We start from the raw sequence: 25,993 nt of genomic DNA on the forward strand, positions 1-25,993 counted from the left end.
ACGAGGAGACTCCAGTAAAAGTTAGCAGAAGCAGCATTGTCACATTCCTGCATCAACAAAGGGATAATACAAATATCAGGTGTATCCCTACACCACAAAACTACACACTTTCAAGGACTACAAAATAAAGATCAATCTGGATGCTGAGTGGCAGTCTAAAAGCCAGTAGACAAGGTTCATTGGGCACATCCCTCAACTATTCACAAAGATCTAATCTACGGATGCTCTTAAAAATAATCCTCTAGAAATCACATCAAGCACCTTGTCTCCAAAACTGGGTATTAGACCTTGAGGTCAAATTTCATCATTTTTAATAAGAATTCAGGATCAAGATTTAAATAGCATGTGTAATGAAAAGCATGGGAATTATATCTGTCCCAGAAAGCAGCAGAAAAATCCATTGTTAAATGAATATATATTGTAATTCTGAACTCTGCCATGCATGTCTGGGCTTTGCATAAAAAATAATTAATTACTAGATTGTAACAGGGTCCTGAGGAGATAAACAGGCTGAGGTTCAGGATGTCTCTCTGCTTCGCTTTCCCTGATGATGCCAAGAGCTTGAAACACACCCTTCCCTCACAGACACAACGCAGTTAAAAATCAAACCCAAACCAAAACAGGAGGAAATATTATGTTAGCTAAAAAATATTTATGCACTGCTTTGTTAAAAGATTGATATATTGTATTATTGTATTGCAATAATTGAATTGAAGTATAAATGTGGAGGGATGGCATCTGCAGGTATGTCTTACCGTGGCCCTTCACCATCCATGGGGAAGGCTATGGGGGGTGGCTGCTCCCCGATGGGGATGGTCTGAGGCCGAAGCTCATGCCCCTTGCTTAGGTTCATTTGCTGATTGAGTCAAATACCTGTTATCATTAGCAGGCAGCAACACTATTTTCTCTCAAAAATGAGTGCCAGTCATAGTGCCATAGGCTGTTTCGTGAACTGAAGCTGATTATCACTAAGTTTTGAGGTGCTAGATGGCAGCAGAGTCTTTTTTTTAAAAAAAAAAAGTTAAAAAGACAATCTACAAAAAGACAAAACAAATTAATAGTGTTAAGCTAATGGGCTATATAAAAGTGTCAGTAAGAAATGATCAATGCTGTTTAATTTTAAGGCAACAAAAACACAAAACCAACTCTAGAAAACTTGTTCTTTGAAGAAAACTCTCAGATATAAAAGACTTAATGAAAACCTTCACTGTTTTGGCACATCGATCCATTACATCTGTTTGTGGATACTAAAAAATATAAAAGAAAAGTTGTGTAATATGTTCCTCTGCAGCTTTATTTTAGTACAGCCAGATGTCCTACTCCTGTCAAAATATATACTAGTAAATATTCTGTAGAGTCAGAATCAAACCTAAAAGTCTGGTCCACATCCAAATATCGTCACCCCTTGAAAGATTCTAACTTAAGAGTTAGATACAAGTTTTTCTGGTATTTTGAAGGAAAACCCATCCCATTCTCCTCTGTCCCCAAGGGCTGATCATTACCCATCGCATATCTGGAGGAGGTAAAGCAGCCAACTTCCACCCCCTGGATGCTGGAGGCGGCTTCTGCAGTGCTCCCAAACTCAGGAGCTTGGGAATAGGTGACAGGGCTGCCCCGAGGCCACCACTACAACCACCCCTTAACTTAAGTTTCTCATTGCATATTCTGGGGAAACTATCATTTTTCTGAGTAATCTTTAAATGCAGGGCAGGATTTAGAGTAACGAGAAAAAACCCAGATATGATGACAACATGTTAATCCATAAACCAGTCAATTTAAATGGGAAATGTGGTAAGGATGAAAATTAAGTTGATGGTATTGAAGTCATCAGCTGTAATTGTTTCTTAATTAATGACATGAAGTTATAAAGCGTGTTACACAGAACCTTGTCTTAAGGCTGGGGAAAATGGAAAAACATAAGGCAGAATTTAGAGCTAGACTCGTATTCAGTTACCATGAATATGGGCTTAAATGCAGGGAAAACACAACAGAAGTATTTTTTCCTATTTCTGTGTACGTAGCACTCAAATCTCAGGGAAAGGGGAGCTCTCCTTCTTGCAAGAGCTTGAGTCACATATCTATTACAAAAAAAGTTGCATACCAAATTAATGACATTTTTGTCTGTAACCTTATCTAAATATGTCTTACTCTCTACCGGATGCCTGGGGGATTTTGTCAGGCTGGCTTCATATCTGGCTGAAATCCTACATCTTGTCATGCATATCCCCCCATGGCACGTCACAGGAGACAGACTGCATGTAAGTGAACGGATAGGAAAAAAAACCTACATGGAACTGGAAGACTGCTTGAGCAGCCTATGCCGCCACGCTGTAAGGACAACAGCATACCTGAAGATAGGAGCTACACAGTACCTCTGTCCCAAAGCAGGTGATGTCCACTTAAAAATATAGAGAGTTCTTAATTCAGCACAGTAAAAAGGGGTGAAAATCATGGAATAAAGCCAATAAGCTTGAATAATGTCTGCGAACCCACTGAGGCTGCTTGAACTTTCTTCATCCATAGGAATCTGCCCAATTTTTACAAAATCTTAAGATTTTAACAGAACTTACCAGTGACAAGTAATTCCCAAACCTGCTACACCTTTATCAGCAAACGGGTAGTTGAGAACACTGCTGGGTGGCATACTTTTCATTGCCCACATTGGTAAAGGTGTAACCCAGCTTTCATATGAATTTGAAGTGATTTCTTGAAACCTCCATAAAGGCCAAAGAACTTCATATTGACTCTCAGAGGAGCAAAACATTAGGAGCAGCCAGACAGATCTTCAGTGAGCATAAATCAGCACAGAGCGCAACAGCAGAGGATTTGACAAGCTAACTCTGCCTTTTCTCTAGGCAAAATGTGGAATGCAACCCTTCCTTAAAAGCCCAATAGCTTATGTGCTTTGAGGTGGAAACTTAAAAATACTATAAAAAGCTTTATTGTGGGGTGGGGAAATCCTTGTACTGTATTTTATATTCATGGAACAAAGAAGCTCAAATCCACCAACAAAAAAAAAGGTCTACACTTATTCTAAATAAGTCACTTTTACTCAGGACAAGCAGTTTCTTCCACACTTGATATCATCTTTAACTCATTGTTTCTCATCAAATGACTAGTGGTGATAAGAATTTCCTGAGATAATAAGATTCTATTTCTAAGCAGCAAAAATAAGTATTATCAGATGCTACTTGGCATTCAAATTTGCAAGAATGGAAGAAAATTGCTCCACCCAAATATCAAACATACTCATTTTCACCACCGCTACATTATATAAAGGAGCAAGAATGGGAGGTAGTCACTTTCCAGAGTTGCCCTGTCACTCCTGAGACCCTCAGACATGCAGTTGATTGGGAATAGAAATGTTGAGCATTGAAACAATTCATTTTCTGTCATTACATGTACCACAGTGTCTTATAACTGATTAATTCCTACACAATACCATGTTTACAAATCACTAAGCCTGGAAAACGAGGGGCTGCCAGATTTCAGGTTGCTTCTACAACTTTCATTTTAACCACCTTGTAGTTTTTAAATACATTTTCCCACCTGCTTCCACGAGCAAGGTTCCTCTGTTTTTCAGTGGAACGGACTGTAGTTTTTGAATGAGAATCTACTCCTTATTCTGCTGTTAGTGGTGTGTGAGCCTATACATCAAGGACACACTGTTCAAATACTGCTGAAAAGCCACAACCATTATAGTTCTTCAGGGGCACTTCTACTGAAGGTTGTGTTTTTTTAACGATAAGACTTTAACGATAAAGAAGCGCACCACAAGCAATAATTGACAGTGTGTATATTAAGTCCACTTTTATGGATGAGAAACTGAAATAAAGAGTAGGTAAAAAGCACCCCTGCCACCGATCCAGGTTTGTATTTACCAAAGTACCTAGCATTACATAGTATATTTATTCAATAAATACGTAGTATAAAATGATACAAAATTACATAGTATATTTATTCAAATATTACTGGATATGGTTTGCATTGACTTCCATCACAGCTGGAAATGTGGAATACAGAATTTCTGTCCACCCTTGACTTAACCAGCCTCGTGCAGCCACGGCCGAGACAACTTTGGTGATGCCAAAACCATCTTTCCTTCCCCAAATTCCCTCCCCCATTTCACAAACCCCTTCCCACCTCTGCAAAAAAATGAGCCAGCTTTAGGATCCCACCAGTGCTACCACCCTTCTCCCACCTCCTCCGCTTCCCACTCCGCTCACATCGTGCTCCCCAGCACCCTTCCCGCGTCCCACCGGATGTTCAGCAAGAAACCCAGACCACTAACCCAGCAGAAAATTAGCTGGATTTTTGGTTGTTGGGTTGTTTGGGGATGGTTCAGCAACTGCAACTGGGAGAGTTCCCCAACTCTGTAATTCCAAGCGATGACCAGACACATGCATGGATGTGCAGCACTAGGGCCACGTTGTCTCCCAACTGCTGCAGGACACGTGGATTTTGCTCTGAGCAGTAGCTGCTGACATCAGCTCCTTTTCAGATCATACGTACTTTATTTTAACCATCAGGTGCCCTATGCTGTGAACTCTTCAGAGCAGACACCCTCCTTAATGAGGGCTTGCTCAAAATCCAGCAAACAGCAGACACCACCGCAAACAAATAACGAGCAATCAACTGAACTGGCTGCTGGAGGAACAAAGGCATTTCCTAGTTCACTCTGAGTTTCCTGCTTCAGCCTGAAAACGCAAGTACGCTGTTCAAGTGCCTCTGTTCCTTTTCCTTTGAATGGCCACCAAATTGATGGGGAAACAGGAGAATGGAGAGAAAATCACCATCCCAACTGGCCGGTGTATCACGGGAAGGGGCTTATTCAAGCTTTTCAAGGCTAACTATAGTGTCAAAGGACTCAGACCTACCCAAGAGCCATCAGTATCCATAACGGTGCCCCACTCCCACTGATAAAGGAGGCAATGTGGAGGGTCAAGGCCACACATAGATATTATAGTGAATTCAATGAATTCCTAAAGGAAATACGAATTATGGGTATCGCCAGAGAAGCCTCATCCGAAGATGACACTAGGGTGTCACTCTGAATATAAGTCAGTAAGTCAAAAAGCTGAGAGACTCATCCATTAAGCACTGAAAAGTATTATGTGACTGTGCTGGCATTTATTGTCCATTAGACGTATCAAAGGACCTGAAAGAAAACAAATATGAATGGTTTGTTTGTCACTGCAAACAGTTCTGCTATTTTGCAAAGTACAGACAGCTTTGGTGGCAAAAACTGACGCGTAAGGACATGACTTCCTACTGGATAATGGCAAATCCTGAAGCAAAAGCCAGCAGAAAATGTCTGGGCTCACTTGGCCTTGAAATTATTTTTTTCTCTTTGCTTCTTGTTCATCCCAGGGCTGCCATTTTCAGGGCGTGTGTTGAAAGCTTAACTGACTCATAAATGTCAGTTCAAACTTTAACCTATAAAGCCAGGCATTAAAATTTCATGGCGCTGCTGCTGAAGACAGCACAGTAGCGTTGCGCAGTTGCAATGGTATGGAGCAGAGGCAGCACCTGGGATCATCAGAGAGGAATTCAGTGGGGTTGGGAAACCCCTGTTTTACACAGAGGCAAGACATTGCCATCCTGTATCCTGGATGTGCCACCACTACTGCCTTGTCCCCATGAAGTTTCTACATTTCACGAGGAAATGACAACGCGACCTTGCGCACTGCCAAGGCAGTTTCTCCTCTGCTTCCCAGCCTGGCTGTTCCCAAAGACACCTCCAGCAACTGCGGAGGGCTGCTTCTCACTCCCTGTCTAGCTCCCGGTATTAGTTAATATTTTTTTAGCCATATTCACAGAAGCACAGCATGAAGAACGGCTGAGCAAGCAGCAGGCTGGGCAGCAGAAGTGATGCTTCAAGTTACTTCCTTGCAAAGCCTTGTACGAGCACTGATGCACCACGGCAGTGATGGATGCAGGAGCACCACGGTTTTCTGAGCTAGTGGTATCTTGGAGGCACTGCTGGACACCTTGTTCTGCCACAGGTAGCACAGAAAAAATTACATCCACTCTCTCTTTGTTGTTATTGTTTCCTAAATGAAAGGCAGGTGAGCTTCTGCCCTAAGAATTATTGCTGCTGCTGTTTTGAAATCCCTGCTGTGATTGTCACACACTGCAACAAGGCACCTTGACCAGGGCACTGCGGAGCCAGGGACACAACTGTCTGCGGCCAGATTCTGTGGCTGAACCTTCCCTTCAGCAGAACAGCAAGGAAAACAGTGTATCAGCAATATTGCACATCCTCCCTACGTTCTGTCATCCTAGCAGGGCCTGTCACGTTTTCTCCTCAACCTGGAGCTTTACCCACTTTCTGCTGCCCCGAGGGAGGCAGAGGAGGCTGTCTGGGAATGCTGAGCAGAGCCAAGGCTGATCACGGAGAGCCCCCAAAGAGCAGGAGGAAACTGCCAGGCTTACACAACTAGGAGAAATAACACACATACCTGTAAGATCATGCAATTTGAGATCAGGCTGTAACAACTTAAAGTCAAGGCAGCCATGAAGGATAGAAAAGTAACCTTATATCTCGCAGTGCCTAAGTCCAAGGGCCGGTTGTCTGAGCTGTGCCTACCTTCCTTGCACAGGCCCTGTCCTGCCTCCTTGCTCTGATTTACTCTGCGCTGATCTTCACCCAACGCTGCTGCTCCCCCATTGCACGCCTGCGCCCTGGCAGAGGTCCCCATCTCGCACTCACCACCCCTCTCTGCCCCAGGCAGCGTTAGAGCACACAACACAACTGGCAGCTGCGTTAGCTGTGCTCACTTCACTTTTCTTTCAAAGGCTGAGAAATTGCCCCAAATTTGGGAATAACAACAGGCACGCTCCTGACACCACAGCAACTCTGCTGCAAAACTCAGACCCAGACCCTTTTTATCCGACGCAGAGCAGGCGGGTACTGCGGCTGCAGGATCATGGCTCTGCTTTGTTTCAAACACAGCAAAAACAACATCCCTCTCCATCTCCCACTCAGACACGGCTCCACAATTTTTGCTGGAGCTGTTTTTTTTTTGGTTTTTAATTCACCCTGAGGTAAAAACTCATCATGGAATGGAAAATTTCAGCTCAAACAAATTAAAAATGTGGCAAAATTACAAACTGATGGGAACAGGATCTGAACTAGGGGGTGCTGGACCCAGTCTAACTAAACACAGCACCAGCAGCTCCACCTCTAAAGCATATTTGGACCCGCTACGTAATTAGACACAATTCCACAAACAGGAATTATGTAAACCACTCTGCACATACTATTTTCAATAGCCCCAGCCATTCACTGGATACATCTTTGCACTCACATGGATCCAATTACAGAATCAGCACCCAAACTTCCTGGGACAACCAGAAAAGAAAGAAACAGGAAAGCCAAGCTCACTGTGAGCACACTCAAACTTAGCTTCATACAGATGGGCATCACAAACCCGCTTGATTCTTAACAGGCTGCTCTAAATGTCTTTATAAAATTTCTTTATCCCCTCAAGTCTGCACCCTTTCTCCCACCCGTATTTTTCTACAGAGCAAAACCCGCCACCTGGTGCAAACGGCTCACCTCTTCAGAACAGCCTGCTTAGAGGAACACGTAACGCTGTTACGCAATGACGGTATAACCATATACTGAATGAAACAGAGGATCTGGTCAAGCTGAGTAACGCAATGAGACTGAACTGCTTCTCTTCCTGGAAGACTCATAAACCTGCCCACAAAGGCTATGAACTGGTGTTTTCAAAGATACCACCCCCTTGTATGGCTTGGATTATTTTTCCATGCCAGATGCACATTTAACAGAGTAATACAAACACTGCAGCTTCTTAATATACTCTTTTAATACTGTGGCAGTTTGTAAGCTATTTCCCTCAACATGTGATGAGTTATGTTTTCAGTAAACCCATATGAAGAAGAATCCTTCAGTGGCAGTTCATACAGTCCAATCAAGAACTGAAGCCTTAGGTATTATCTCCTGGCAGCATGGATAGTGATTACAACATGAAGCCTGAGGGTATTTCACCTCCAGACCCGTCACCGTCCTGCTGTGTGGAATAAAGTCTGCCCCTACCAAACTCTCCAAGGGTTTGTGTTGGGAACAGTGAAAGGGATGGTACACTACACGCAACTTCATAAAAAGCACAGAAATCCACCTATGCACTACAAAGCGTTTAGCTTTCCATCAGGTAAATACAGCTTTGCATGCCATCCACTTGTTTAAAGAGAAAAGCTGCTCAAGTGCTTCCACAGAACAGGAACTCGTTAAAAGCAACTTCTCTGGACGATGTTGCACTTGGCCTGATGGAGCGGTAGCTGACCATCCTGTCAGCAAAGACTCCTCTCATCAGTCTGCTGAAGTAGTTCCCTAATTTCTCATCATCTCTCACCAATTATTCCATAAACCTTTCAAGACAAAACCAAGAGAAATGCTCATTTTTTTCAAAGTGTGTTTTCACAGCAGCTGGAATGCCCATCTTCAGTGCTTTACTATGCTATTATAACGCAAGATTAGGAGCCTGTAATAAACAATAGCCCTCAGAGATGCCAATACAGTATACTGCTGGCCTACAAGCATAGTATTTTGGAAAATCCTAAGCTTTTTACGTTTTTCAAAGTAATTTTTACAATGTTGCTTACACTCAGCCCTAATCTGTTGCTTATAAATACAACACAGCAGCGTCTTACAACGGTGAATCCCATCATTTCAATCAAATCACAAAACAAGTGGCAAATGACAAAGTATACTTTAAGAAGTTATGTCTTCTGCACATTTACAGATTAGAAGATAATATCTTTTGACCAAGAAAGAAGAAAAAAGCTCATATATCAGAGGAAAATAATCTAAACTTCAATCACATCTAAAGCTCCGTTAGCAGGTTTGTCGTATGATCCTTTTGAATTTCTTGTACACTCAGCAACTAGATCTGATAGTAAACATCAAACCAGTAAGGCAGCTTTTGAAAATCCAGGCTCAGCTGATACAACTCTTTTAAGTCAAGTTCAAAGTAAATTTTGAAGATGAGATAGTGTAGTACACCTGAGTGTTTATGACATTCAATAGGAGAAATATGCAGCTCCACACTGCAGTATACCCTGGATACTCCTTCTGAACTCTCATCTTCTCTGCTTTGCCTCGCCACTCCGAAATTAACAGAGCAAAATGAATAGAGCTAAAGAACTCATGCCAAGTTTAAAGCAACAACAAGTGAGTTTTACTTTGACGTGCTAAAGGAAGCAATATATAACACAAAAAAATCAAGGCAAAACCCTGTCCTACTGATCAACATTTTCCACTCATGAGAAACTCCAAAAAGCCCCACTCTTCTTGCTCGAACGGACGCAGTACAACTCCCCTGTGAGCTCTGCGCTTTCATCCGCGAGCAAAACTGATTTCACCTCGTTGGCATTCAAGTAATACTGCAAATTGTTACCCTGCAGGCCACTATCCATCTCCTCAAGAGCAGATAAACACTGGAACTCTTTAACAGATACGACTTAATATATTCTTCCTAAAATAACACTGTTCTGCTTTTGCTGCTCATGGTGAAACTTTCACGAGTGTCGGTGTGTATAAGAGAATTATCAGAATGTGCACAAAAAAAGTCAGAGCTTGTTTGCCACCACTTGATTTCTATCATAAGTAACTTACGCTATGTGAGCTGTAATAAAAAAATGTTACCTACAGACTTTTCTGCTGGAAAACTGAATAAACAGAAGGTAAAAGTCGCTTGTGCTGTGACACTAACATACTATTAATAAAGAACAATTTTCAGCAAATCTGCCCTGTCACCAGATACCAATGAAAGAAAAGCATTCTGACAATTTTCCAAAAATCATAAGAAATACTCCAACAACAACGTTTAAATTTTCCATAGGATGATAGTCAATATTATGGGAGATCACCCACTTTCATGCCCCCTGACTGAAGAATCAACTCTGAGACAGCCAAGTTTCTGTCTTTCTCTGAGAAGCAAGCCAAAGCCTGAACCGGGGAAGGATGGGAGCAGCTGCATGGAAGTGGAGGATGCTGAGCTTTAGCCATACGCCTTGCAGGGTGCTCTCCCAGCCCTGCAGTCCAGCAGGGGGACAGCCAGGGTAGGGGCTCATGTCCGAAGTCTTGGACACTGGAACTGGCACTGCTTGGAGGGGGAAGGGAGGGAAGAGTTGCAGCACCAGCCCCTGTGTCCCAGCGTTTCCTTCTGCCAGAGGACACCTCCAGAAAGCAGCGCATTTAACAGAGCACAACTCTCTTCTAAAGACAGTATAAATTTAAGCTATGTTTCAAACTGGGACTGACTAGGTCAGTTCAGTAGAAATTAGGATGAAAGGAGAAGACCTGGTGATTAAGTAAAAATCCTGTTCACAGGACTACAGATGACTTTTAAATGAGTAACCAGTATATCCCTTGCCAATGTTTCAACATCAGTATGACTGTATTTTGAGTCAGGACAGAGGACAGGGCATCTAATCCTAGATCTGGATCTCTCTATGTCTAAGTGCTGTAAAAAACAAGGAAAAATTAGATATTCTACCTTAACCATCAGTCAGCTTTTATAGAAAAACTGGAGCATACTCTTACCTTCACAAATCCTGTCCAGTCGCTGCCTCTTGACTTTGTGTTTGTCCACAAGTGCCATTCTTGAAGGTATTTTCTAACTTTCTGATTCAAAACGCAAAGCAGTCCCCCAGGAGCTTAGGAAAAATCACAGGGATCGGCATGCATACCGCCACTGTCGACCCTGCAGAGAAACGAAAGGGTTCATTAGGATTTCCAGCACACCAGGTGAGACCTGCCCATCCCCAGCAGCAGAGCAGGTGCTGCTGTGAGTTTAGTGCTTCCAACCCCGGTGTCCCACCGGTCACACATCTTATACTGCAAATCAAGCTCACAGCCCCTTTATCTTCCCTGTAATCAGGAAAAACAGGATTGTACACAAGAGCTGCCGAAGCGCTGTACAGCCTTCCCAGTTTTATTTCTGTCTTAAAATCTATTCCTAGCAGATAAAATCCATTAAGCTATTCTGTAGGCTCACAGACACTGAAAGATTATTAGAGAGTATATAAAAAAAGGGAAAGTAGCTTTTGCTCTACCAGTACTTTCACACACACATGCACACAGAAACCGCTTTCATGTCTTATTTAAGCCTTGCTCTGTAAAAGTCAGCGTGGACCTTGAATTTGCAGCTAGACCTTGATACATATTCCAGCTGTCACCGTAGCCTGTCCTTACCTTCATACTCGAAGGGCTGACATTAAACTTTGGGTGCCAGAGCTGTCGTCTCTAGCATGCACACTTTTAAATGCCGATGAAATAAAGCAATCCATAAAGTGGTATGTGTGGCTGATTTATAAGAAATACTCTACAAAGGGACAACAGCTGCAGGCTTTTCTGCACTTTGGTGGCACAGAGGAAGACCCTAAATGGATCCTCTCAGGTCTGACGCTTTTGTTCCTACAGAGCGCCAAAGGTTCATTTAATCCCTGAACGCTGCGACCTGACCTCAGGCTGCAGACCCTGAATGCGCCATTGTGGCACTTTTACCCAACAGCTTCGTTGCAAAATCCAGGTACGAGCTTTTCAAAGCAAGTTCCACAACAGCATTCATGAATCAAGACATACAAAAAGAGACCTCATGCTGACAACTGAATTCAAATAATTCAACCCTACACGCACTAATTTTTTACCGAGTTATGCTATACTACCAGTGATTCAGTCTCCTCTTTTGTATTTTAAGATGAAGACAGATGACCCTGATGCAAGCCACAAAACCTCCAGGGATGCATACTGCTCAAGAGGCTCCTGCCCCTCCTCCCCCCCCCGCCACCCACTACTCTTTTAAGCCAAAAGAGAAGAATTAGTGGAAAGCTGTGATTTCCAGACACAAAGTAAAACACCACCACATTTTTGGAGGCCTTGCAAGGAGAGAAGGGGAAAAGGGAGACAGGCACGAGCAGAAGCACAGGAAGAAATCCTCTCCTGAGTGGCCATCTGTATCGAGCTACAAAGTCTCAACCGCTCTGCATACAAAGTACTAGAAAGGGTTAAAAGATATATAAATTCTGAAGAGCTGGAATTAATCACGAACTCGGTACCACTGGGTCAAATTCACCCCCAAACAACAAGAACAGCTCCTCTGTGGCAAGTGAATTTTCACACTGCCTCATTTGCAAACAAAATTTTCACGACAAAGTAAAAGAACTCTGCTGTCACGTAACAGAGGACACATGAGAAAAAGACACCGTGAACCAGGAAAATCCAAGCTGATGTCCAAAAGTTGACCTTCAGTAATGTCTGTAACCTCGACTTCTGCTTCCCCTTCTGCAGAGCAGCGATAGCAACACTTAACCCATCCTCTCAAAGCACTTCAGGTTCTTCACATCCACACAGTCCAGTCAGGCGTTTCTACCTTGCATTCTATTCCTCTGCAACAGCTTACGGCTCTTCCTAAAACCGTGCAAGTGAAGCAATAAATTCCCAGAAAACAGAGTTAACAAACACAATAGGCGAGGCTGAGCATGCGAGGGGTAAAGGCTCTAACAAAGCTGCTGCGTACCGAGATGACAATTTCATGGAGATTATTGTTATTATTATAAATGGTTATCAATTATGCATCACATTGATAGTTAATTTATAAAAGGAAAAGGGTTGTGTTGGTACAACGGAATTCTGACTAAGGGAAGATAGGCGATTTCCTGGTAGTTAATGGCGAATTTCCCAGCAGCGCAACTGCAGCATAATCTCTGAGATTTATAGCAATAATTAATTGATTTTTTTTAAACATAGGGATGCTAAAGAGCACGATTCCCACTCACATTAATAATTAATGCAACATTCTAAAAGAAGCAGAAAACTTCCATTCCAAAGGCAGAACCTTGCTACAATCAAAATATTTCTTACAACAAAAATTAAACTGTTAGTGTAGCTAAAGCCAGAGCAGCTTAGAGAACTTCCATGATCAACACTTAAAAGCATACACATGAATTTTTACTTCTATCACCTCCCACTCCACTTTCAGGGAGAAATACCAGGTTATAAAAAAGTCATGTCAGGAGAGAAAAAGTCAGCATTTTGTTCTGAAGATGCTCAAACGGTTCATTACATTGGGGCTGCAACTCTTTCCCCCTTTTTTTCCCAAACAAAATCAATATGCAAAGTGTATTTAATTTTGACAGAGTGCGTTTTCTGATGGACAAATGCTTCCATTAAAGTTCTTTTCTCCTGCCATCTCAATTCCCTGCATTACTCCCTGGAGGAAAACTTTCTACAAAAGAAACTAATGAGAAATTACTGCTCATATTATCAGAATCCCGCACAGCTTAATGTAATGCCCATGAATGAACTCCTTCCTAATGATGTTAACTATTCCATCTTTGTTTGACAGGTGTCCATGATGATATCAACCAGCAATAAAAGCCCAACTCAGAAGACTTATGAAAAATGTGGCAGGAGCTGCCGAGCAGGGTTTGGCAGGGATGGATAAAATGGGGAAAAGCAGATGTGCAGGGCACAGAAACAAGCAGATACTCCCCAGCCTTCGTATGAAGCTGTAATTAAGAAAGCAGCTCTTCCATCTGAGGGATGGAGGACACAATTAGTTGCGCACCCAACTTCAATGTATCCTCAATGGTTTCTACATCCAACCCAACCTCAAAACAATCGCAAGGCTAAACGTCCTCCGCAATAAAGTAAATACAATCAGTCTAGGCAGAACAAAAATCATGGTCAGCAATTAAAATACAAGAAAATCCCATTGTATAAGGAAATTTGAGAGAGAGAGGCGCACGCACAAAAATTGTACTTCATCTTCAGCAAGATTAGGAAACAAGTGAAATGATTTACATACAGTAATTGCATGGCCGTGTTAGCCTCCAACAGTGTATTTCAAAATGTAAATTTTCTTGAAAACCCTCGGACACGATGATAGCCCAGCAGTTATTTATTTATTTAAAGAAGGAATGTACTTAAATACAATGTTTTAGGAAAAAACCCAAGCCTAACGTAACACACTTAAATAGCTTCTTAACGCTGCCCGTTAAATACCACAATCCATGAGCCAGAAAATGAGAGCAGAGAAGGCTGTATTAGGGTTTATTTTTCCTGCTTTTGATGAAAAACAGAAACAAAGAAAAGCTGATTTTCCAAAACAAAATCCGCTGTTAGACAAAAATAAGAGAAAGGTGACTTTACAAAGAATGTGCTGTCTTCTAAGCGCTCTCTCAACTAGCACTGCTTTACCATCTTCTCACAGGGCATGTAGGTAGTGCAGGAGCACAAACATGGGCAACATCTATTTTAGAGCCTCCATCGCAGGAGTCACCGTCAAACCACGGACGGTGGCACCCAGCAGGTGACTAAGAGCCTCCCTTCCCAGCACCGTACACAAAACCGTGTCTCACTACATTCCCTCTCCGTGCACAGCCTCGGGAAAGTGGAATGGTGTTTCCTACACCCTGTTTTGTGACGAGGCAAAGCCGATGCAAGCGCGCAGCACGGCAGGCTTTGGTAAGCATCATGAAACAGCACCTGAGAGTCCTGCCCAAAATGCAGCTCACCGGCTAGGATGCAATAAAACCACGATTGCTGCCTTTCGAGGTGTGAATGAACAAGTGGTACGAACACACCACTTCTGCCAATGAATACATGGTTGTAGGTTAAGTGGGATTCCTCTTTAACTTCAAATACAAGCATCTTTCTAAACAATAAAAAAAAAAGCACCACACACTCCCAGACCCTTAGTGGAGGCAGAAACCTGTTGCTCACAATTTCTGACTACATTTTCTACCCTCTACGAAATACACCATCAGCAAAATGGAGATTCCCTACTACACAAAACTCCCAGCTCCCATTTCCAAACAGCAATGGAAAACTTCCGTCCTTCCTCACATCTAAACTGGGTTTCCACATACACAACTCCTTCCTTAAACAAGGGAAAATCCAACCCAAATGTTTTGATGATACTGTCAGACATATTGTAGGCTCTTAGGAAAGGAGAGGCTCCTGGAGAAGGTTTGTACTTGTGATTACTGCAGGACATCAACCTCTCAGCTGGAAGCAGACCAGGATGCCCAAGTGGTCCATAATCGTGAAGTTAGTATCTGCCAATGCCAAGGGCAACTCTTCCTGCAGCCTTCTCTCAGTTAAGGTCCAGTTTTCCAGAGCTCAATCCCACTTGAACTGAGATTTCAATGCAAGAACAGCCCTCAGAGCTGTGAATTGGTTAAGCCCTGCATTAGCATCAACCAGGTCTTAACTATTCTGAACTAGCTGATCGCTTCCACCGCTGATCATTTCAGACATCGGCAGCTGCTGTGGGGAAGGCGGGAGGGGCTGAGAAGCGGAGTTCGGCGCAAGAAAGGCAATGTGGAGAAAAGAAAGGAGACACACAGAGATAATGACAGGGGAGGGAAGCGGACAAAGCAGACCGTACAATGCAGGAGGAACACTTTGCGAACACTGTGTCATCGTTCCTCCCTATGCTGGCGGCACATCCTTAAGTGGGATGCCCTGCTCAGCCCCCGTCACCTTCTCCTCTCTCTAAGGCCCTGGCACCACTGCAGGGGAGGAGGGAAGCACATGGAAGGGAAGGGACAGGCAACACAATCCTTGAGATCCTTTTTTTGGATGTTTTCTTTTAAATAACAATAAAACAATATGGGGAACTCACAGTGTCAAGACACCATTAAGCTTGATAGCCCAGCAGGAACCAAAAGTGGATTAAACATTTATACGGGCAGAGAGAACAAACATAGATTTTCATTAGCCAAGATAAAAAATAGGGTGGTTTTTGTTTTTTTTTAAATGCCTGAGGGATGTAAAGCCTCACACTTGGGAAGAGGAATCACACAGTTTCTGTGTGGCCAGGGTTTGGACTTCTCCTGCTCCATTAAACACTCTCAGCCATTGCATGTGAAATAGGAAGCGAGTGGGGGGGGGAAGAGTTTAAAAGGCTTTTTCCCAATTTCTGGAAGAACTACCTTGGCTTTAAATCAAACCTCAGTGCCAGGCTCCCAACAGGCTGCATCCCCTCCATGGACCCTCAGCACCCTCAAAACAGGGAGGGCAGGGCTCTTGCTACAAAACCATTGTTAATTAGCTTTAATGCCTTTACTAGTTAGTACAATTTCACTGCCGCAGAGCGTTCAGCGATGTTTTGCATTAAGGCCCCTCCGTGGGAATGACTGGATGTCGCTGCGGGTGGCAACAAGCGCTTTTTTTTTGACTAGGTGCCTCACTTGTTTTCTGCCCAGAAACTTAACGACCAAAGTCTTGCCCCTCCACTGCCTACCTGGCGTCTTCCCCCGAAAACTGCTGGGGGAAGCGCGCTCACTGGGTGCCGCAGCCTGGCAGAGAGAGCAGTAACGCAGCAGGTTAAACGTGCTTCACAGAGAGCCGGCACTCCCACGTTAGCACCTGCTGATGGCAAATAAAGAGCTCTTTTGCTCTTCACCGTACAGAAAAGGAGAATAACATGCTGTAGGAGTGTCGTGCTGAAGAACTGGTAACAATTTTGAGGAACTTGCTATTATATGAGTGAACAAAATGTACCATAACGGCATATGAGCCTGCACATCTGTTGCTAAATTAAACACGCTACATAATGATGCAGACCACATCTTAAAACATTATGCAACATGATACAGACTGTGCTAAAATAATAAGGCTTCAAAAGATGACACAGAGGGCTGGATCCTGCATTCCTTTCAGACCTTGAAAGTCACGGCGAGTATCCCTCATCAATTCTACTCCATCAAAGCTACTTGTTAACTCAGTAAAAGAAGAATCACAATTATAGATATATATGCCCTTCAAAGAAAAGAAAGACATATGGGTTTGTAGCATTTTCCTTCCTCTCGTCTTAATGATGCATAAAGCATGAGAGGTTTTTGTTTGGATCTGTATGTTTTTATAGAAGTTTCTTTAAGAATCATATTTCAGGTTACAAACTGCTCCAGACTGGGTTCTCGATAGCCAGAAAGATTTAAGACCTACTGAAATTACAAATTTCAAGTTGCCACAAGAGCCATAGTACAAAAGAAAGGGGGGCGAAATACCTATTTTATTTTTCAACTTGTTTTCTCCAATTTTATTTTCTAACATTAGTGACTAGCTCTTGGCTTTGAGAAAAGAAGATCCAGGCACATTCCCTTGTCAGGTAGTAAACAGCCCCCCGCAGATCCTCTGTGAGTTTTCAAGTAACACTAGGAAATACCAGAACTGGCACTCCTTTCATTCCTAAAGCTAAAACACAAACAAGCAACGCAGAGAGCAAGAAAATTGCTTTAAACAAAATAACCATCATTTCTCTTTCTGGCATCAGAAGTGAAGCCGGTTGATGCTCTGCTTCCCTGCACTGACAGCCTTCAGTGGCCTGGTGGTGGGCAAAACAATAACCAGGAGCTGAACCCAAATTACCCACTTAGCTTTGAGAGTGCCTAATCCATCTGCTAATTAATCATGGGCCTCCTTCAGCCTCCCTTATCTTGTTTTTCTAAGTATCTGACACTGATAACACGCACACTGACATTGCTACAGCGCATAACAAGCTGGGAAACTACCCTTAACTTTTCAAATAAAACAAGAGGATAAATAAAACAAAATAAAACAAAGGTCCCAGTCACACTGAAAAATAAAATCTCATCCTACATTTTACCAGAGGTCTTCAAATTACTTGTTATCTATTTTCACTAATCACAAAGACTAATGCTGGAGCGAGGTGAACCTTCGCTGTTTCCACATCTGGATAACCAAAAGCTCTCCCCTGCTCAAGCTGTTATTTGCCTCTGTACCAAAATCAGCACAGCTAAATTAGAAACACCAAGAAAAAATTACTATTTGCTGGTTTGTCAGATGAGCTATGCAGTTATTTGGCCATTAGAGGGCATTTTATACTGCAGAGTGAAGCGCTGGCACACAGCTTGTGAGCAGCATCACTAACCCCCATCTGGAGCTGCTGGAGAACAGTTTCTGTCTACTCTCGTTTAGTAATTGCCACTTTTCAACCTTTCCATATGCTGTATGTAGATGAGCAAGCAAGAGCAAGGACAAGAGGAAAATAAGATGAAATAGCTATGAAAAAAAGTCCTGGTTAAATAAACACTTTGGTGCACAGGTATTGTTGCTTCCAAGGTTTGGTTTTGTTCAGTTCACTTCTTCCCCCCCGCAAACTCCAACAAAGCAAACTTCATCCTTTCTACTCTCACAAACAGCAGTTTGCGTTTTATGTTTTGAAAATGGTTAACCAAGAAAAACTGCAAATTATGCCACGGTACCACTACCTGTCTCCATAGCTAGAGAGGAAAGCTCATCTGTCTCCGGAACCGAACAAAGGCAAATCCAGCTTCCTCGCTGCTAAGACGTAGGACATGGCCACTTACCTTCAGCTGTCTCCTTCTAGTTACTACCATACCGCTAAATGTGAACTTTAAACTGTTTTCAGCTTCTGCTGGCTAGGAAACCACACAAAGCCACCCACTTCCCTGATTCGGTGGTTTTCCTCTCTCCATCTAAATACAAATCAAATTAGGAAAGAGACAGATATCTTGCTATGCATCTCCAAATATACGTATGTTTGTAATCAGGGTGGCCAAACTTCCTGAGTATGAGCTGCATACCAAAATCTTCATGTGGCCATGAGCCACATCCTCCCAACCTCTGTACCCCCCTCCCGCCGCACACACACCCCACACCCCCCTGTAAAGCCTCGTGTTTCTCCCATCCCCACGACTCTGTGCTGCCGATCCGCCAAGCCCGCTTCCCTTGTGGGTCTCCGTCCGAAACCGCAGGGCTGGCAGAGGCAGTGGCTGCGTTTGCGGCACGCTAGTGCAGCACCCAGCACTCCTGCCTTGCAGGATTTGATTAAACGTCTCTATGTAGTATATACTGCCACAATACTCACTACTTACTCCTGAATCCCTCAACAGAAAGTTCAAAACAGCAAGTGCAGCAACAGCAAGACTACCAAAGGGACCCTGGATATCAACACTTTCCTTTGGGTGCCCACGCTAGACAACCAACACTAAACCCAAGACCACCCATCTTTGAAACTCTTGCAAGTCCTTGGCTCCATATCTCTCGTAAGTAAAAAAAAATAATAAAAGAAGCAACCAGATGAGTGCATCCTTACATCAAACACGTGGGATGCTCAGGGAGTACAGTGCTTCCTTTCTCTGAGCCACCTCCGCCTGGCAGTCTGTCTGCGAAGGCACCCCGCTCTGGCAGCGGTGCCCACCTCATACCCCGAGTTGTAAGCTGGCACTGCTGCATCAGCAGGTTGATGTAAGACATGAGCATGACGACACCCTCATCCCTGCCAGCACAGCCCACCTACAGGACATAAAACTGAAGTGTCTCCAAGTCTGGAATACTAGCCTACACTGGAAATTTATTAATTCTTCTATAATCAGGATCAGACCATTAAATCTCACAGGAAGACCCAAGTGGCTGCACCGATGAGCAGCGACACAGGATGTTCTCCTTGGGCCCTGTCCCACAGTGACCAAACACTCCTGCAGGGCAATGGCTCGGTATCATGGAAGGCAGCCCGGTTCCTTAGGGGACGCATGCCCACATCCCAGGGAAGATCCCAGCGGTGCACACCAGCCCACACCTCCGTGCCTCAGCTGAGGGCCAGAGGAGGAACCAAAAGCACTGCCTGGCACGAGACTCCACCGTTCACTCAGGATGGGCCTAGCTCACCTGCACGACAGAGGCGAAGGCCCCCATGCCCCAGCTGCACCCTGGTCCGGCAGACCAGGAGACTCAGCCCCCCACTAGCACACCAAATTCCCCCATACGGAACAAACACCCTGTGTTTCTCATTCTATCACAGACATCTCAAGCTTTTTTTCTGTCAAATCTCCCAGAGCCTGTCCTGGGAGCTCTCCCTCGACTGGGAACAGCAAAATGGAGCGGTTACACTCTTCTGTCTCCAGGAAATCTTTGGAGTTATAATTTGTCCTTATCTTAGTGTTTATATTTACAAGCCACTCATACATAAAAAGTCCTCATCTGCATTGACTTATTTAGCAACATGAAATAAAATAGCCTGAAGCTATTCATGTTGCTTAACGCACTTTTTTTTTTTATGTAGATGATGCTCAGTGAAAAGGAATATTCAAAGGGGAAAACTGTGTTTTGTTTGTAACACTTATTACTATCACCGTAGAAAATATGTTCTAACAAGTCTCCGAAGGGGGAAACACACGTAATACCTTTAACAGCTCAGCTAATTCATCTTTTGCTGCCCGACTGCTGGAGAGATCTCAAATGGAAAGTCTCGGAACGGAAATGTGGAAAACCCCAGTTCTCGTGGTCCGAGATCTGTTCCCACCACACAATCTCTTTCCATCGGAGTGAGTCCTGTTTGTTTTCAGCACATAACAATTTTACTCTACAAAAAAAAGAAAAAGAGTTCAAGAGTTCAAGGCTACGCCTCCATTCAGGCGTACACCCACAATGCAAACCGGCCTCTCTGTCCTGTAGCGAAGGCACTCCTCTCCCCACCACCTACCTACAAAAGGGTCTTGTCTGAGGGAAATGAGAAATGAAGGACGGAGCAGGATGCAAAGAACCATGGAGAGAAGGAGAGACCAGACTGGTGTTGTGGCATCGAGGACCAAGGAGGGCCTGGATCAAGAAATGGGTCAGGGATGAGGATGGAGGGTGGCTTTTGGAGTAAGCAAGGGTCTGGGGAGCCCTGGGGGACCCTCCCGCCCTTGGGGCTCCCCTCATGCAAAACTCATGCTCCAGACAACACCAAACAACACGGGGTCAAGCATAAGTGCAGTCAGGACAGAAATGTGTGAGTGTTCCCATGAAATCCCACGGGAGAGAGCTCAGAGGGATGCGGGGTGGCTCTGGGACAGCTCACCTGTGAAACACTGCCTCCTCCCTCCTCCCCCCATCCCTCCATCCCTGCCTCTCCCTCCACATCTTGCCTTTGCTGCTCTGGCAGCATCGCTCACACAGCTTAATTTCCAGAGGAGTGAAAGGAGAGGGAAGGAGGGAGCCAAGTGAGTGGAGAGAGGTTTAGATAACAGTAATAAATAAGACGAAATAATTCTCCTGCCACTAACTGGTAAGTCAGAGTATCCTCTGCAACCACCACAGGTTTGCATAATCTACACATCTTTCTTACAAGCCTTGCCAGCTCGCTGTAGCAAGGCTATTTTGGGATTTAACAACACTCAGGTTATTGACCTAAATTTATACAGGCTCATCTGGAGCCATAAGGGTCCATTGTGTGCCGAGGCCTTCTTGGGATGCCTTAATACACAGATTATTGATGCAATGAACTGTGACGGCTCCTATAGAGCTGTTATGGTTTATTGTAGCAACACCTACTCGGGGTCCCTTTAATGCGCAGATCGGTGACACAATAGACAGAAACAGCCACTACTTGGGGATGCATTATCCCACGGATCACTGACATGACAGACCGCAATGGCTCCAGCCTCCTGACTTAATGCAGCGAGAAGGCAAACACGCCGAATCCCCAGGTTCCCAAATCCTGGGGAGCTGCGGACGGATGGCCGAGAGGTGCGGGGCCTGGCAGCGCGAGGACGCTGCCCCCTCCCCACCCAAACCGGCCAGCTCTGAGAGGTGACATCTGCAGAAAGTGATTTGCTACTGAAAATAAGGATTTATAATGAAAGCCCCGGTGGGACCAAACTTTTAGCAAGAACAGCCACAGGCCTGCATTCCAGATCAAGGCTACAATCCTGTATGAGAAATATATGGAAATCAGCTAGAAAAAAAACAGGGTCCAATTTTCTGCATAAAAAAGGAAAGGAAAACATTTTATGTTCCAAAAAAATGCGAAGAAAGAGAGGGCAAGAGGAAAGCGCACAAATATCTACATATCTCCCTTCTTTTCCTCTTGAAGAACAAAAATAAACTTAAGAGGCTGAAAGCTAAGCATGGTTTAAAGAAAGTCCCTTGTGTAGGGAGACCTCAGGCTGAGAAAAGGAAAATTAAAACATTAACACTAACCAAGTGTTCGCAAACAGCAGCTAACAGTTCAAAAAGCTGCAGCTGGCTTTCCACTATCGCATGCATCTTCCCCACAATTTACCAGGAGGTTTTTTTAGTACTGGTGATACTTCACATCCAAAACACCAGTTAAAAATAGACTGTTGGTCCTCCCGTTTTAATCCTGCAGATTCCCTCTCCTCCTTTCCACCTCCCTGCATGCCTGCTGGCCCTCGTCCCACTCCTCCTGCCCCGCCATCAGCCATGGGTGATGGGGGGGGGGGGGGGGGGGCTGCCTGGCCACAAGCCCGGGGTCCCAACTGCTGCCCCAGAACCTCACCTGACCCTGGGAGCATCCCCCTCTCATTTATTCCCAAAGCTGGTAGCAGGCTTTATTTGCAGGAATGGAGGCAGTGGGTCTATTCTGTATCTTGATTTCCCTTCCCACTTGTTTTTGCAGATGACTTGAATCTAATGCTTTAAAAAAAACGCACCCAACACAAATGTTTTCTCTATGGCCTTAAACCCTGCAATCAGCAGCTCAACTGGGAACATAGAGAAAGAAATTCCTTTGTTATCCTGTAGCTACTTAAATGCTGAACCTTCAAAACCTCCTCGGGAAATAGGTCTGGTGAACGGCTGCCGCTACTGCAAGGAGCCCTGTACAAGAGAGACTCGAAAATCAATATCCTTCACCCAACTTATCAAATTTACCGAGGACATTTATACAGTATAATTAAATAGAAAAGAGATACAAATACAGAAGAGTATTTGCACGGCACTGCATAGCAATTGCATTATCCCTGGAACAGAGGACACTTGGACAAAAAAGCGGCAAAACACCATACATCAACCAAAGAAGCCGCAAGGAGCATGGGGAAGGGGTCCGCTCTCATTGCTCACAGGGAATGTTTAACATTTAAGTACTTGAAGACAGCTGCAAAATATACATCAGCATGTTCATCTAAGGCGTTTCTGCAGGTCCTGTTCAGTCAGCCAAAACAATGCCACCAGAATTACACCAGAGATGAATACGGTCCAAAACACTCAGTCACCTCTCAGGCTTGTGCAGGGTCTCCAACACCTGTTGGGGCACTTACCCCTCGCTCGTGTGGAAGCAAAGCAGACACTATTACGTTGGTTTTCAGCATATGAATGTACCAAGTAAAATTGATTTTGCCCAGTAATCCACTTGGTAAGTCAGTGATGTTTTCCACAATCAGCAGCCGTCTCTGCAGACTTGCAAGATAAAATCTTCTGTGCAAGGTGAAACCTGGGAAAGGCCGACTGCCAGCACAGGGCAAACTAAAGCATCGCAGAAAAGGAAAACTAGATTATCTGGCTATTTGTTAAACAATTCTTCTCACAAGCGTTGTGTTACAAGTGTGCTTTGTGAACGCTCCTTGCTTTCAGGTAGAGCCAAAGAAGCTGGCTCCTCACTCAAAGTCCCTGCAAGCAGTACACTGCTGTAGATGCAACATCTCTCTTGCCACGTTGACCTCAAAACTAAAATAGCTCAGCGCGGTGCTGGACACACGCTCAGGTCTGAGTGCTGGTGAGCGTAAGGCAGGCGTGTTTGCAAAAGGTGCCCAACTACCGGCTTTCTTCCACTTCAGGCTCAAAGGTTTGACCCTCACGGTTGCCCACAACAATTAGGCATTGCCTAAATACACTGACCAATAAAAATCAGTATACAAGATGGGCAGGATTCTTACCGCTCAGATGGAGATGTTTAGGACACAATCATTTCATCCAACCAATGTGCTCAGGAAGACATCAGCAGATAACTTGCAGGATGGACTGTACGGGAGCTGACAGAGGACATGCACCACTGGAGCAGGGGCAGGTCGCACTGTACACAGCTCCCACAGCGTCTCAGCTGCCCCAGAAGCAGTGGTGCGACCGTTCAGCAACATCCATCGCTGCTCCCTCCCGGCATGCTGCTCCCCCCGCTGCCAGGCGCCACAGGCAGAGGGGAAATCTCAGCCATCCGCTTTGCAATATACTCATGGGGAGGAGTATCAGGTTAAAGGCTTCTTTGTTGCCTCTCTGGTGTCTTGATTTGTTAACGTGAATCACACTCCACTCAATTCTGAGCAATCCTTTATTAAAAATGCCCGTGAGTCATTTTCTCTAAACTTGAAACTATAAAAACGGTAATGTTTGGGTAGTACTTCGGAATTTTTAAGATTTTGCATACTTCTCTTCTTAATTGAACAGGAAAAGGAGGGTAACCTGACCCACAGAAAGAGCTTTTTTTTCTTTTTATTTGTCCTGCACAGACCCACTGCCCCGGATAGAAATCACAGCTCACAAAGTAAAACTTCTGAACATACTCCACTAAATACATATGGAGAGTAGAAAGAACAAATACAAAAGAGAAAATATCTTTAAGGAAAGGCCAAAAACCCCAAAAGTGAGAAGCTGGGAATCTCTTCCAACCTATATTCAGCATGGTATCAAAAAAAGAGTATCTAAAGGTAATTCCATTCACTTCAAATTACCATGTATCCCTTTCCAGATGGCGTAACTCAGTAACTAAAAATCATACTGGTATTTATTCATACCTTCAATGTCCCCCACCAGAAACCGAAAGATGGCTCTCTGAACTGAATGCCACTAACCCAGGAACACAAGCTGTGCACCACACAGCGCAGCAGATCAACTAGCCCTCAAGCACCACGGCTGTGCTTTTTTCATCCCAGACATGGAGACACTTCGCCCTGTTGATGCCACCAGATGAGACACTACTGCAACGCCAACTTTGGAAAAAGGTTCTTCACCAACATGCCAAGTTCCCAGACGGATTCATGGCAAGCACACCAGCCTGCCTCCCCATTTTTCTCCTCCATTACCTCACTCCAGAGCTTGTTCCCATGGTCCCCATGCAGGACTGGCAGAAGAAAGCAGGCTCTGGCCAGGAGAGCCAGCAGAGAAACTTCCTTCAACTGCCTCCTGGATGAACTATCTGTCTCTGATATTCTTAGACACACAAGTCATGCTCAGACTTGCATGTCCCTTGGCCCAAAGCAAATTAAAAGACCGCAGGAATGAGGAAGCTTTATTGCTTATTCCCACCACATTTGCTTCCCAAACTGCTTCAGTTCCTTCACAGATCCCACCCAGTACCATCTGCAGCAGCAGCAGATCTAGAAATACGGCAGGGAAGACCACGTGGCAAAAAAGCAACACCCAGGTGATACCCAAGCCGAGCAGCCTGTGACAGAGCTGAGATCACTTTGACTCCATTGTGCAGGACCCAGATCCATGGGGCAGCAGAGGAGGAGGCACCAGCAGGTGCCAGGATGGCTCCAGGAATGCAGGGAGTGCTGAAGGGAAACCACATTTATGGTTCTCTCAGCTCCAACCTCAGCTCCGACGCTGCCACCCTTTTACTGTTTGAGCTTGGAGGTGACTCCAAGACCCCTTTCATCCTGCTCAATCACCACAAACTGGGATAAGGGCAATGGAATTATTGCTCCAGCCGTGGAGTTACAAGTCCAACCTGTGTGAGGACTGCTAGGGAAAACATTATCAAGGGAAACTCATTTCCCCTGGGCTGCCTGATACAGCCCATCAGAGGAAACACCTGCCATCCTCCACGGAGGACAAAAATGAGGAGGAAGTGGTTGGTCCATCCAGAGAAAAGAAAGTCAGAAACATTAAAGGCACATGGGTCCTGACCAAGGCGGGAGACCCACTTCTGCAGGCGGGTCTCAGCAAAACAGGTTAAAAAAGCAGTTTTATAGACTGCTGAGTATGAAAACGGCAGCAGCCCACTTGATGAGGTCAGGGACTGAAGTGGCCTACGGTACTTTTAAGAGAAAACATCTGTTCGTGTTAAAAGGTCAGCGGGAAATGAATGCTATTTACTTTGTCCTTATTGGTTAGGCCACCGCTCCTCGAAAGAGAACCACACATGGCTTAACTTAGCAGTGTTCACAAAAGGACGAAAGCCCTGTGGCAGCCATCCCACCGGCTGCCCACCTCAGAGGCCCCTCGGTGCACCCAGGAACCCCCCAGGCAATC

At 44.5% G+C, this 25,993-nt stretch overlaps 1 protein-coding gene across 1 annotated transcript in view; it reads right to left on the reverse strand.

Annotated features, from left to right (window-relative positions):
• CTBP2 (C-terminal binding protein 2) overlaps positions 1 to 25,993 on the reverse strand; it is a 144,037-nt gene that overhangs the window by 52,705 nt on the left and 65,339 nt on the right. Inside the window, exon 2 of the mRNA XM_075107629.1 lies at positions 10,574 to 10,733. Within this exon, the coding sequence (XP_074963730.1) occupies positions 10,574 to 10,631 (58 nt within the window). The 5' untranslated portion in view covers positions 10,632 to 10,733. The remainder of the gene's footprint in view (positions 1 to 10,573; positions 10,734 to 25,993) is intronic.

This window comes from Phalacrocorax aristotelis, chromosome 12, assembly GCF_949628215.1.
Source record: "Phalacrocorax aristotelis chromosome 12, bGulAri2.1, whole genome shotgun sequence".
Classification (NCBI taxonomy): domain Eukaryota; kingdom Metazoa; phylum Chordata; class Aves; order Suliformes; family Phalacrocoracidae; genus Phalacrocorax; species Phalacrocorax aristotelis.